We start from the raw sequence: 12,773 nt of genomic DNA on the forward strand, positions 1-12,773 counted from the left end.
TTTCTTCGCTTGAAAGAGAAAAATAACCTTTTAAATTTTGTTCCAGGTGCCTCGAGAATTATGGATTCTGAAGCTGTAAGCTCCGATAGTCACGTAGCAGCCGCCATAGCTACTCGCCGGCGGTCGAATTCCGTTTCCGACGACTACTCTGTGCAGAGAACCAACGACGATGCAACTCAATGCAAGTATTTTGCAACGCAGGTATTCAAATTCATGAATTCTTTCGTTTAATAGTTAAATTCTTTGTAGAAAGGATACTGGAAAGACGAGTTTATCTCTCGTTTCGCCAATTCTTCATCAAATGTTTCCGAAGCCCGTCGTTTTCCTGAAATCTCAATGGGATATTGGGCAAGAACAGCGGCTATTGAGAAATATGTCCGTGATTTTTTGAACGAATTCGATGGAAATGCACAAGTCGTTAGTTTGGGTAGGTTTTTCGCCGATTTCGCAAAGAGGTCATTAAGATCAAGAAGTCATGAATCTTCAAAGATTATCTTCTGTCTCTTTCTTATCATATCATTTCTTACAGGATGCGGATTCGACACCCTATTCTGGCGTCTTGTCTCATCGGGCGCGAAACTCGTCAAATACGTGGAAGTTGATTTCTCATCAGTCACTTCTAAAAAGATCCGTCATATTTTGAAGCCAATCGGACCGAATAGTGTTGATTTGAAGAAATCTTTTGAAAGTGATGGTTAGTTTTTTCAAATAAAGATTATTTAATTTAAGTAATTTTCGAATTTCAGCTGTAGTCTCACATCATGCGGATCTTCACGCTGGAAACTATCATTTAATTGGTGCAGATTTGCGGCAGGCTAATGAGTTGGATCAAAAGTTGGCAACATGCCAACTTTCTCATGATATTCCTACAATTTTTATCGCAGAGTACGTTACAGAGTAACCGATCAAAAACTTTTTTAAAAATTTGAGCTTATGTTCACTTTAGCTACAATGCCGAGTGCCATTTTTCAAAAAAAAAAAAACATTAATGAAAATTTCAGTTTATAGGCTTCAGTTTTTAAATCATTTCTGTTCGAAAAGTTTATTTTTTCGTTCTAAAAACAAATTAAAATTATTTTTCTTTCAAAATTTTTGAAAAAAACCCTCTTCATAAAAATCCGGCCTTTTTAAGGCCATTTTCAGTAAAATCACGCGAAATTTTTTTAAAAACCAAAGTTTCAGATGCGTTCTGGTTTACATGTCAGCTGATTCAAGTACTGCTCTCCTGAAACAAATTGTATCTCAATTCAAACAACCTGCATTCGTCAACTACGAACAATTCCGAACTTCTGATGCATTCACCAAAGTTATGGAACAAAATTTGGGAGATCGAGGAATCCAACTTCACGGTCTGGAAATGTGTGAAAGTGCTGAGAAACAGGAGGAGAGGTTAGTTGGGATTTAACCTTTGCTCTTTTTTTTAAAATTAAAACAATTAAATTAAGATTCCGAAATGCTGGTTTCAAAGAGGTCAAAGTTATGGATATGAACCAAATTTTCAACAATTTCCTGGATCAGAAGGAAGTTTCAAGGTAAGTTTTAAAATTGCGAGATACTGTAACAAAAAAGTAACAAAATTTATTTTAGAATCCGCGAAATCGAAATGCTCGACGAAATGGAACTCCTTCAGCAACTTTTTGCTCATTACTGTGTGGTTTCAGCCAGAATTTGAATCAAAAAGTTATTTGTTTTGTAAATTTGAATTTCTCCTCCAATTTCTTTATGATTTCATCGTTATATCGTTCCTTTCCTGTGTTTTTTCTTGAAATTTCCATATTTTTGGTATTAGATAATTGAGTAAGATTCAGTATTTTGTGCAAAAATATTTTTCATTTAATTCGATATAATTATCATGGTACTTGTTTCACTCAAGCCATTCAATATTTTTTCACTAAAAGTTAGCTTTTTTATTTTTAAAAACTCGAGAAAACAATTCAGCCGATGAAATGTCTGCGGTGGCGATCAAATCGCCATCGAATCTATCTTCTGGTGGCTTGTGGAGCATTATTTCTGCTCAATAGGCACCTGACACAGGAAGAGTCAAGAATTGATGAAGAAGATGAAGAGCTCACACAGGTTGATGTGAACGAGGATGATAAGGTAATTTTATTTGTAGAAAAAGTATCGGGAGTTGGGGGTTTTCTTTAAAAAAAACCTAAAAAATCGGAAATTCAGATGAACCACAAAAAAAACGAAAAATAAATTGAGAAAAAATGAAAAATAATTTTAAAAAATCGCTTGTTTCAAATCTTTCCAGAGTCTTTTTGTGGCGTTTCTATCTTTCAGAAAAAAAGTTTTAAAAAAATGTTCTGGCGAATTAAAAGTATTCCAAGTTCTTGCAATTTGCATGAAAAACTATATCAGAAAAATGATCATCGAATTATTAATAATTAATTATTTATTTTGTATTTTTAGCACAATTTTGACGCTAAAATTATTTTAAATTAAAAATCTAAAATTCCAAATTTCCAGAAAATCGAATGTGAACCACCTGGATCAATTGAATCAAAATGTATAGCAGACAATGGAAAATCAATGAAATGTTGGAAAGATGAAGAAGATGTTTATTTTCCTGTTTCTTATCTCAAAAAACGATTCGATATGACTGGAAAATTGGGAAAAGATGGTTCAACATTTGAATTATACACTTCTTATGCAAAAATGAGAAGTCCTGATTCGACATACGATCCTCTTGGTCCATTTGGACATTTTTCGACGTATAGTGTGGAAACTAGAGATCGTGTACGATGTGTCAGCGCGAAAACCGGTGAGATTTTGCAAATATATATATTTTTTGTGTTGCTAAATTTGAAAATATCAAAATTGTTTATCTTTACCTATTACGCTGAAAAATTTGCCTTACCAAAATTCGAAAATTGGCGAATTTAAATTTTTTTTTGTGATCGGATGTTTTGCGCAAGAAAACATTTTCCATATTTTAAATATTTTAAAAAATTTGGGAAATGCCCTGAAATAACTGGAACAAGATTTTTCAGATGTTCCAATGTCAACACAGTGGGATCCAATTCCATACTACTACCCCATTCAAATATCCCAATACGGACTACAACATTATAGTAGAATGAAGCTTGGTTTGTCGGATTTCAAAATTTTCAAGTTTTCGAATTAAAACTATTTCAGATTCAATATCCAATAAATCTGAAGCTTCTCCGAAAGATGACGTCATTCTGGGAGTAAATTCAAAAGAATGGAAAGGAGCTGCTGGAATGCATGAAACAACTGAACGATTGTTTTTTAATGATGAACAAATGGGAAAAGTTGTGAATATAAGTGCTGGAGGTTTGTTATATAGAAGCAAAATTTTATTAAAATTTGGAAAAGTGGGATTATGTACACCAATTAGCTCAAAAAATTTCAGATAAAATTCTGACATTTTAACTTAAAAAAAATTATTTTTTTTCCAGCTGCCCTTGCAAATGCCGGAGCATATGTATATCTCGACAAATCACCGGATCTTCATGTAATTTCATTTGATTGGAAACCGTATGAGGCGAATTCTTCGTTCACTGTATTGGCGAAAGTATGTTTAAACGCTGAAAATTTATTTTTTCTTTAAAAAATCCATATATTTTGATTTCACTTCTCTTCGGGGAGTACACGAGCGTGGCCAGGCTAGAGCTTTCACCCAAACCATAACTAATTTTCCAGATGAAGCAAGACGATCTTCTTGTTCTGATCAACTATGTCTACTCGGAAGGAAACGGGAAATGTGTATGGCAAGAGGAAGAACGTATTTCTGATGATTATATAGTTCAAAAACCAAAAAAAGATGGACAAGTATCATATTCGTATTCTTATATTGGAAATTCACCAATTGGAGAATGGTCTACAGTAACACGTGATCTTCTTGTCGACGTGGCAAGAGCATTATCCAGTGGAGATAATAGGAAGAAAGATGATAATGTCGTTTTGCATGCGGGTATGGATCAGGCTCGGGGCGTTGAAAAAAATTTTCGACCAAAAACCAAAAAAAACAGAAAAATGTTTCGCTTTTTTTTTCATTAACATACAATTTTTGAAAAATAATTTTATTTGGTCCGAAAAAATTAAAAACACCAAAAAATCGACAGCCCTGATCAGGCTTCCCTTTTTGTTTTTTCCTTAAAATAATCGAAAAAAAATTGGAAAAAATCCCACTTTCTCAACTTGCTTTTGTTACACCGTAACATAACTATATTAAAATCTGGCCGTTTCTGAAATGTTTCAAGAGAAACAATTCCAGTTTTGCTTAAAAATTCAAAAACTCGAAATTTTTTCGGCGGCACTCTTTGTTTGAATTTTAAAAAAATTATGAAAATTACAAGCCTCATATTATACTGATTTTTTTCAGGAGATCTTCGTCTAGTTTCTCTTGGATTCCGCGGTGAGCTCACCGTAAAGCAAAAAATAACACAACGACGTGAACAACATTCTCATGCATTCTATGCGGCAGCTGATTGGTTGGTAAAGAATCAAAATGATCGAGGAGGATGGTCGGTTCCTGTGGAAAGATCAATTGCCGAGAGAAAGTTGGTTTTACCACCCGGATGGCACAGTGCTATGGCTCAAGGTAAAACATAAGAGCTTCTCACTAGAAAAAAGAAAACAATTATTGAAAAATTTGCAAAAAAAAACTATTGATTTAATTTTTCAAAAACAAAGAATATTGATTTAAAGCTTAAAAGTAATTACCAAAAAAATGTTTAAAATTGAATTTTTATTGTCCAAAAAAAAAGAAACCACAATTTTTAATTTTTCGACTTAAACAAAAAAAAATTGAAGAAGAAGTTATAAAAAATTATCCAAAAAACTATTGATTTATTAAAGAATTATGTAGATTTTAATTTTTTTTAATAGAGAAAAAGCTTTGAAAAATAAAATTATTACCAAAAGTTTTTAAAAATTGAATTTCCTGTCCGAAAAAGATTAAAAAAAAACAAATATAATTTATCCGAAAACTGAAAATTTTAGTTTCCCGGTATTGAGAAAATTGAAAACCGAAAAATAAAAATATTCTTTTAAAAAATTTAAAAAATTTTTAAAAATTCAATTTTCAGGACACGGAATATCAGTTCTAACTCGTGCATTCAAACATTTCAACGATGAAAAATATTTGAAATCTGCAGCAAAAGCTCTGAAACTATTCAAAATTAACTCATCAGACGGCGGTGTTCGTGGAGAATTTTTTGGAAATATTTGGTATGAGGAATATCCAACAACACCGGGATCTTTTGTGCTCAATGGATTCCTTTATTCACTTATTGGACTTTATGATCTTTCACAATTGGAATTGATGATTGATGAAAATGATGAAACAATGCGGGCGAAAATTCAAGAGGCACAAGAATTATATTCAGCAGGTGTCCGATCACTGAAACAACTTCTCCCTTTATATGATACTGGTAGTGGAACGATTTATGATCTTCGTCACGTTGCTTTGGGAACTGCACCGAATCTTGCAAGATGGGATTATCATGCTGTACATGTGTACTTATTGAAATGGATTGCTGGAATTGAAAAAGATGAAGTTTTGAGTAAAACAGCAGATCGATGGATTGGATACGCGTATGGAAAACGGGCAAAACATAATTAATTGTTAGTAAGAAATTTATTTTGTATTTTAGTTTTTTAAATTCAAATAAAATCGAAAACAAAAGAAAAAAATGCACATAAAATTATGTGAAATTTGGTTTTGAAAAAGTTATTGATTTTGGATTTTAGTTTTTGAAAAAAAACATTTTTTATATCTCTTTTGATTTTGTGATTTTTTTCGAAAAAACCAAACTACGGAAAATAATTATTTAAATTTCGAAAAATCGAAAATAGAAAAATTAATTTTTTATAAAATTTTGTTTATGAGAAAAAAAATTAAAAAAAAACATAAAATTTTCTTCTAGAACACAGAAAAAGGTAAAAATTTAATATGATTTGGTGAAAAATCGAAATTTTTTGAAATATCGGAAAAAGAAAAACGATAATTTTCGATTTTATAAAAAGAAAAATTGAAAGAAAAACCAATTTTTTTAATTTTTCGATATTAATTTTTTGAATTTCGGAAATTTGAAAAAATCGGAAAAAAAATTCGAGAAAGACACAGAGTTGATTAGTTTGAATTTTTTTTAACTAAAAAAAAGAAGAAAAAAATTTTAAGAATCAATAAAAATAAATGAAAAAGATTAAAAATAGGTAATTCCAACAAATGAATTAAAATTTTCATCAATTTTTTTTGTTGAAAAATCGGAAAATTGATTTTTTTTAAGCCTGCAAAATAAAGTTCAAACCACAATCTAATATTATCCTCGGCTCAATTTTTAATTTTTAAAAATCCAATTTTCAGATCATAGATCATCATGACACCGGGTACTACTTCTCTTCATCCTCTCGCTCCCATACCGCCACTCGCTGCCATATTCATTTTCTGTTCAATTTATAATCCTGCCTCCTGCCCCATCGAATTATTGCACTGTAACTGTTATGCGCATATTTTATGAAATTCTCTTATATCATGTTTTTTTTCCAATTTTAACCCTTTCTTCTTACCTTCTTTGTCACATTTTTGAATTTTTTCATAGTTTTTCTGTGCTATATTTCTTTCCACGTTTTGATTGTTTTTCATTGTCCCATTCTCTCTTTGTACACGATCTCCAATATATAGATTCATATAAAATAATTGCTTTTTATGGAAAATATATTTTGATCAATTTTCAGAAGAATGGGTCGTCGGCATGGTTGGGCCGATGAGTTTCGCACATTTTTCCCAACATTGTGGCTGATTTTAGCACCGCTTATTCTGAGCCCTTTATTGTTTTTTGGGCAGGTGGGTGCTAGTTTATTACACAAATTTTGCTATTTTTTCGGCAAAAATACGGTAACCGGTCTCGACACGACAAACTTTAATTTAACGAAAAAATGTGCGCGTCTTCAAATAGTACTGTAACTTAAAGTTATTGCTTTTCAATTTTTCATAGTTTTTCTCAAAATCTGTTTCCTAATATTACGGAAACATGTTCGAACACAAAATTCTGAGAATGCATATTGCACAACATAATTGACGCTCAAAATATCTCGTAGCGAAAACTACAGTAATTATTTAAATGCCTACTGGTGTCAATTAACGGAAATTTATTTATTCATGGATAAAATATTAGAAGAAAATACAAAAATGATAAACTAAAAATTTAAAGAAAATTGAATAGAAATTCGTTTTGAAAATCGAGCCCGTAAATAGACACCGGCGCTACAGTAGCCATTTAAAGAGTTACTGTAGTTTTCGCTAGGGGATATTTTGCGCGTCAAATATGTTACGCGATACCTATTCTCAGCATTTAGTGTTCCAGTAATAATATTGAAAACATTGAAACAAAATAAAAATGCCATGAAACTCCTTTATTCAATTCATAATAAGCATTATTCTCTCATGTCTTCTACACAAAATTGATCTTCATTCCGTTTTTGAGAAATGCACCGAAATCCATCACAAACACAATGTACTCATCGCTGAAATTAATTTAAATTTGATCTACTAAACGAATTCAGTTTCACTTACACCTTGGAAAAGTTGTATAATTCCAGAGAGTTGTACTGTTTAGTCCGTTATTTTAGAACTCTTCGAACTCTGCGTGACCATCCAGGCTCCAATTCCACGTGGTACAGTACTCCCGATTGATCAGGTGGCAACGTTTGGAAGTATTCTCGAAGAAGCGAAGTGATCACTCTGTTGACTTTTGTGGTCGATTGAACTTCCAATTCGACAACGTTGCTGGAAAAAAAAGAGCCACGGTATGTTTGCTCATGTGCCTGCCTACATGCCTGGTTTGCCTAAAAATATGATAACTCACTGTTGAACTCCGAGAATATCCAGTTGCTCCAAAATATACAGCTTTACACCAATCATTTCCTGAAGCAATGGATAAATCAGCCGGAAGTCTCTCTTTGCATTTGAAAGGTTATCCATCACAGGCACGACAGCACAATCCGTCTCTTCAGAACTTTCATGAGATTGTGAAGGACTCGTACCGCTCGGTGCAGATGAATCTGATTTGACATCAATTCGATGTTGCTCACGGCAAACTTCATTTTCGAAGTGTTTCCTAGCTTCTTTCCGATCTTTCCCCTTCCAATAACACATTCTCGAACTACATCCAGTTGTTCCATCCGAATTTTTGAAAATTCCATAGCAAGCAGTGCACAGATAGTGCCCACATCTTCCGATTGTATTCAAAAGATTGTATGGGAATGCTTTTTTGCATGGACCATCACAGATTGCAGTCACTGGCGGAGGGGCATCACGGAGAACAGTGGTCGCTGAAAAAATCTTTTGTAAAGATATTTTTCAAAATTGTACAAACTCACATTTGATAGTGTTGAGTGAGCCAATACTCGTGGATCTGCTGATCGATTTCTGGAGAATTTTGAGATACTTGTCGTCCGAGTTCTCAGTGTCTTCCCAATTGATAGAGTATGTTTAAGTCGATCTGAAATAAACAGTCAATGTCTTGAAGAGGTTTCTCATTATAATAAGTATACTTACTGTTGAGTTGGAGCATCGAATGCAACTCTCATTTCCACGTTTTTCGGCGACTTGCACATATCCCGAACAAATGGAGGAATGAGCTCCAGAATTCCAGGTACTGGCTGAAATTTTTCTAATATTATATTTTGAAAATGTTAACTATATAAATAGTAAAACTCACCAAAAAAGAAGAAAATGAGCTCGCAGATGAGAGAAGTGAATTGTTTGTTTCATTCGAATTGAAATCAGCCATCTTTTTTTAATGATTTTTTCGTCCTCTTTTTAAATGAAATCACGCAAATGACGGACGGACTGTTGTAGATCACCAAATTGATGATATTAATAATAAATAATACATTTGATATCGATCAGAAAGGTTTTTATTTTGAAAAAAAAGTTAACGTAAAAAATTGAAAATATTTATTATTTTATTAAACAAAAAATATTTCAGCTAAAATTTCAACTTTCAAATGACAAACTTTGGCATCGTTCCCTTGTTAATAAAAATATTTAATTGTTTAAAAATACAACTTTTTAAAATATTCAATATTATTACCCAGACGCAAAAATTTTCGATTTGTGCGTCAAAAAAGTCGCTACAAATGCCTTTTGAGAGTACTGTAGTTTTAAACTTTCGTGCCTGTGAAAAATTGATGAAAAATCGATGAAAAGGACCACTCTTTTTTGCATTTAACAAACGTTTTTCGTGTCGAGACCGCCTACCGTAGTTTTGGTTTGTAAAATAAATTCATTTTTATGGTTTTTTGAACAATTAAATAACATTTTACAGGAAGGAAAATGTGCATTTGTAATATTAACAATGTCATGTTATTGGGTGGCCGAAGTAGTTCCACTTGCCGTAACCTCATTTATTCCAATGATTGCACTTCCATTTCTAGGCATCGTCAGTATCAAAGAAGTTGCACCCAAATATTTTGCGGTAGGCCAAAATTAGTTTTAATAGAGAAATATTTCTTTACAGGACACAAATATAGTCTTTTTCAATAGTTTAATGCTTTCATTGGCGGTAGAAGAATGCCAGTTGCACAAACGGATTGCTCTGAAAATGTTGACTTACGTGGGAACTCGACCACATTGGTAAAAAATCAAAACAGAAAATTTCGAAAATGTACAAAAAACCGGGAAAATGAGTAGTAATCATTTTAAACTAATAGGGTTCAAAAATAGTTAGAAATTTTTTTAAAGTTTAAAACTTTACTCTGAAAAAAAAAAGTTTTTCTCATAAGGAGAGTTTCTTTGACTTGATGAAATTCTAGAAAACATTTTAAAACCGACAATTTCTCTCCAAAACTCAAAGCCAAATTGGTGGCCGAGTTTTCTCTTCAACTAGGCCACGTAACAAAATCATCTAGTTTTCAGGTTAATGGCTGGATTCATGATTATCACCAGTTTTATGTGAGTTCCCATATAACAGAAATCAAATTTCCAATTCAAAATTTCCAGCTCTCTCTGGATATCAGATACTGCTTGCTGTGCATTGATGGCTCCGATTGCCTATGCTCTTCTCGAGGAAATAATGATTCCGAAAATGAGACCAGAAGAAAAAGAAAATGAAATTGAAGTTATGAAAATATTTGATAAAGAGGATCCGGAAGAAAAGGAGTAAGACAATTTAAATTTCAAATTGGAAAAAATAAAGTGTTTTTCCAGAAAGAAGAAGTTGGACACATCGAGGTTATCAGTCAGAGATAGAGGTAAGCAAAAGGAAACTGAAAAGTTATTGAGTTCGAAATCTTAGGAATTTGCAAATGTATGATGCTTTTGGTGGCCCATGCTTCATTGATCGGAGGTACTGGAACCATCAATTCAACTGGACCTAATCTCATTTTCAGAGACAATATTGAAAAGTGAGCGTTTCAGAACAAATTATTGTATTATTATGACTAGTTCAATTTTAGAAATTTCCCAAATGAAGATCATGGAATTTCATATCTGTCTTGGATGGCATTTGCAATTCCTCCAATGATATTCTACATGTTCTCTTCTTGGTTTATAGTTCAACTTCAATTCTTGGGTCCTCGACATTTGATGGGAATGTTCAGAGAACCCACGGAAACTGAGAAACAAGAAGAGGAAGTTGCGAAGAGAGCCGTGTGGAAGAGTTATGATCAATTGGGTCCCATGACGTAAGTTGCTAAAACTCCCGGTATGCCGAGTACTTTGTCTAAAGTGGTTTTTCAAACAGAAAGCCTTAAAATCCACATAAAATTTCGTGTTTGCAAAATATAGTTTCTCGACTATTTTGTGGGAATACTAAAATTCCCCCAAAATTGGCTTTGAACCTTCAAACTCCAGTTTACAAAAAACATCAGTTTTTCATTGAGTTATTCTAGATGGGCCGAAAAAAGCACTCTGGTCATTTTCGTCCTTGCTGTTTTATCATGGGTTTCTTCTGATCCAAAAGTAATCCCTGGATGGTCGGATTTGTTCAGAAAAGGATACGTCACTGATTCATGCTCAGGCCTTGTCGCAGTGTTTTTACTCTTTATCTGGCCAAAGAAAAAACCGGATTTCAGAATTTTTAGAAAAGGTAATAGTATAATCGTTGCAATATACATATGCTAGAATTGCAGACAAAAGCCGTCCATCAGTTAGACAAGAGCCACTAATTGATTGGGATTGTGTCAGAAGGAGGTTTCCATGGTCGATTATTCTTTTGTTAGGAGCTGGTTTTGCAATTTCAGATGCTGTCAGAGTAAGGAACAAAAACGGTTTCAAAGTTTCCCTATAAAATTTTACAGGTGAGTGGTCTCTCCAGTTTGATAGCCTGCAGTCTAAACAGTACAATATCTAAGATGCCATTTTTTGTAATGCAAATAATTCTCTCAATTGTTGTTGTAGTAATGACAGAATTCTCAACAAACTCAGCAACTGCTTCCATATTCATTCCAATATCATTCAAAATGGCTGAAGCCGTTGGAGCACATCCATTGTATTTCTCAATTCCAACTGCAATTGGACCATCATTCTCATTTATGCTTCCGATGGCAACTCCTGCAAATGCAATTGTTTATGAGACAAAAACTATTCGAATGATTGATATGGTAAGGGTAAAGTTGTAACGGCATTATAACCCCTGTATACAGTGGTGCCCAAAAATATTGGCGAATTGAAAATAGTGTTTTGTATAATTGATACATTTAAATTCCGAAATTCCCCTACCAATCTCTACCTTTTCTGCATCTAATATTCAAAAGTCAACTAACAGTCATACCCCCTATGCAACCCACTATCCAATAGCAACTATTCTCTTACGTAACCGCCTATTCTCCCATTGAATATCTTCTGAAATATCAGCTGTTAGTTGGCAATGAGCCAATATGCTACGGACCGTGGTCGGTGGAAGGCATCTGTTGTGACGTGGCTCAAAGAAAGGGGCACTTAAAGTTTTATGATACCTTGCACAGGAGCACCCTGCTGTGAGAATATAATAGTCTGACTAGCAGATTTGAGCCGAAAATGGATAAGGAATAGACTATTAAGGAATGTTCAAACAAATATAGAATAATTTTGAAAGTTTCTGGTTTTGGAGAATAAAAATATACAAATTTGAATTCTTGTTTTATTTACAATGATGACAAAAATTATATTGCATTTTTCAAGAATTTTGCAAGGCAAAAAAATAACATCAGCAGTTTACTGTTTACTAGAACAATTTTCATAAATTTTTCTATACAATTACAAATTAGCACTAAAATCAAATAGAGATTAAAGCAGCCAAATTGAAGCAGACAAAAATAATAGTTTTCGTCTAAAACGAATCATTTCCAAATATTAAATAGTCCACTTGTAATTTCAGGTATCGTGTGGAGTCTTCCTGAATATCTTTTGCATTGCGATCACCGCTATTAATATGAATACATGGGCGTTTTGGTTGTTCAATATGGGTACCTACCCAGACTATGCACTTCGCCATGCCACTAATATGACGGGAAATTCTTCGCAATGTTTTTAGAATTTTTCAAAAAGAAATATTTATATTCTTAACTATTTTTGATGTTCAGGTGAATGTTGTTTCATGTAAATAAACATTTTATTTTATTGAATTTTTTGAGAAGATTTTTGGCATTTGGCAAATCGCAAATGTTAAATAGTTTGTAAATCAAATTATTTTTTTACTCGAAATGGAAACGTCGATCATCCATTGTGCGCATACTTTTAGAATGTTAATAATGGTGACTTAATTTGGTATGACTTATTAAAAATTATTTATAGTTTTTGAGATTCGTTTTGGAAATGC

The 12,773-nt window shown here is 32.9% G+C and overlaps 3 protein-coding genes and 1 pseudogene across 4 annotated transcripts; 3 read left to right on the top strand and 1 right to left on the bottom strand.

The window, feature by feature from the left end:
- Nucleotides 1-45: 45 nt before the first annotated feature.
- Nucleotides 46-1,822, top strand: lcmt-1 (Leucine carboxyl methyltransferase 1). Its single transcript, NM_065474.5, has 7 exons — nucleotides 46-201; nucleotides 250-427; nucleotides 530-694; nucleotides 747-885; nucleotides 1,183-1,389; nucleotides 1,446-1,532; nucleotides 1,588-1,822. The coding sequence occupies exons 1-7, from the start codon at nucleotides 61-63 to the stop codon at nucleotides 1,670-1,672; spliced, it is 1,002 nt and encodes a 333-aa protein (NP_497875.1). The 5' UTR covers nucleotides 46-60; the 3' UTR covers nucleotides 1,673-1,822.
- A 114-nt stretch (nucleotides 1,823-1,936) lies between these two features.
- Nucleotides 1,937-6,679, top strand: hse-5 (D-glucuronyl C5-epimerase). Its single transcript, NM_065475.9, has 9 exons — nucleotides 1,937-2,100; nucleotides 2,473-2,767; nucleotides 2,997-3,092; nucleotides 3,142-3,300; nucleotides 3,426-3,541; nucleotides 3,670-3,940; nucleotides 4,352-4,570; nucleotides 5,058-5,595; nucleotides 6,338-6,679. Exons 1-8 carry the CDS (start codon nucleotides 1,942-1,944, stop codon nucleotides 5,591-5,593), a joined length of 1,851 nt encoding a protein of 616 aa, NP_497876.2. The 5' UTR covers nucleotides 1,937-1,941; the 3' UTR covers nucleotides 5,594-5,595; nucleotides 6,338-6,679.
- Nucleotides 6,680-6,698: 19 nt separating this feature from the next.
- Nucleotides 6,699-12,579, top strand: B0285.6 (putative transporter B0285.6). Its single transcript, NM_001381838.2, has 12 exons — nucleotides 6,699-6,817; nucleotides 9,303-9,452; nucleotides 9,495-9,610; nucleotides 9,893-9,928; nucleotides 9,977-10,135; nucleotides 10,184-10,227; nucleotides 10,272-10,380; nucleotides 10,432-10,659; nucleotides 10,867-11,063; nucleotides 11,107-11,228; nucleotides 11,275-11,577; nucleotides 12,333-12,579. The coding sequence occupies exons 1-12, from the start codon at nucleotides 6,713-6,715 to the stop codon at nucleotides 12,486-12,488; spliced, it is 1,725 nt and encodes a 574-aa protein (NP_001366690.1). The 5' UTR covers nucleotides 6,699-6,712; the 3' UTR covers nucleotides 12,489-12,579.
- Nucleotides 7,425-8,765, bottom strand: B0285.11 (annotated as a pseudogene). The gene is made up of 6 exons: nucleotides 8,694-8,765; nucleotides 8,531-8,634; nucleotides 8,353-8,474; nucleotides 7,839-8,304; nucleotides 7,547-7,759; nucleotides 7,425-7,497 (listed from the first exon to the last, which is right to left on the bottom strand). Coding segments are annotated over exons 1-6 (1,050 nt in total).
- Nucleotides 12,580-12,773: the final 194 nt, after the last annotated feature.

This window comes from Caenorhabditis elegans, chromosome III (genome assembly GCF_000002985.6).
Source record: "Caenorhabditis elegans chromosome III".
Taxonomy (NCBI): domain Eukaryota; kingdom Metazoa; phylum Nematoda; class Chromadorea; order Rhabditida; family Rhabditidae; genus Caenorhabditis; species Caenorhabditis elegans.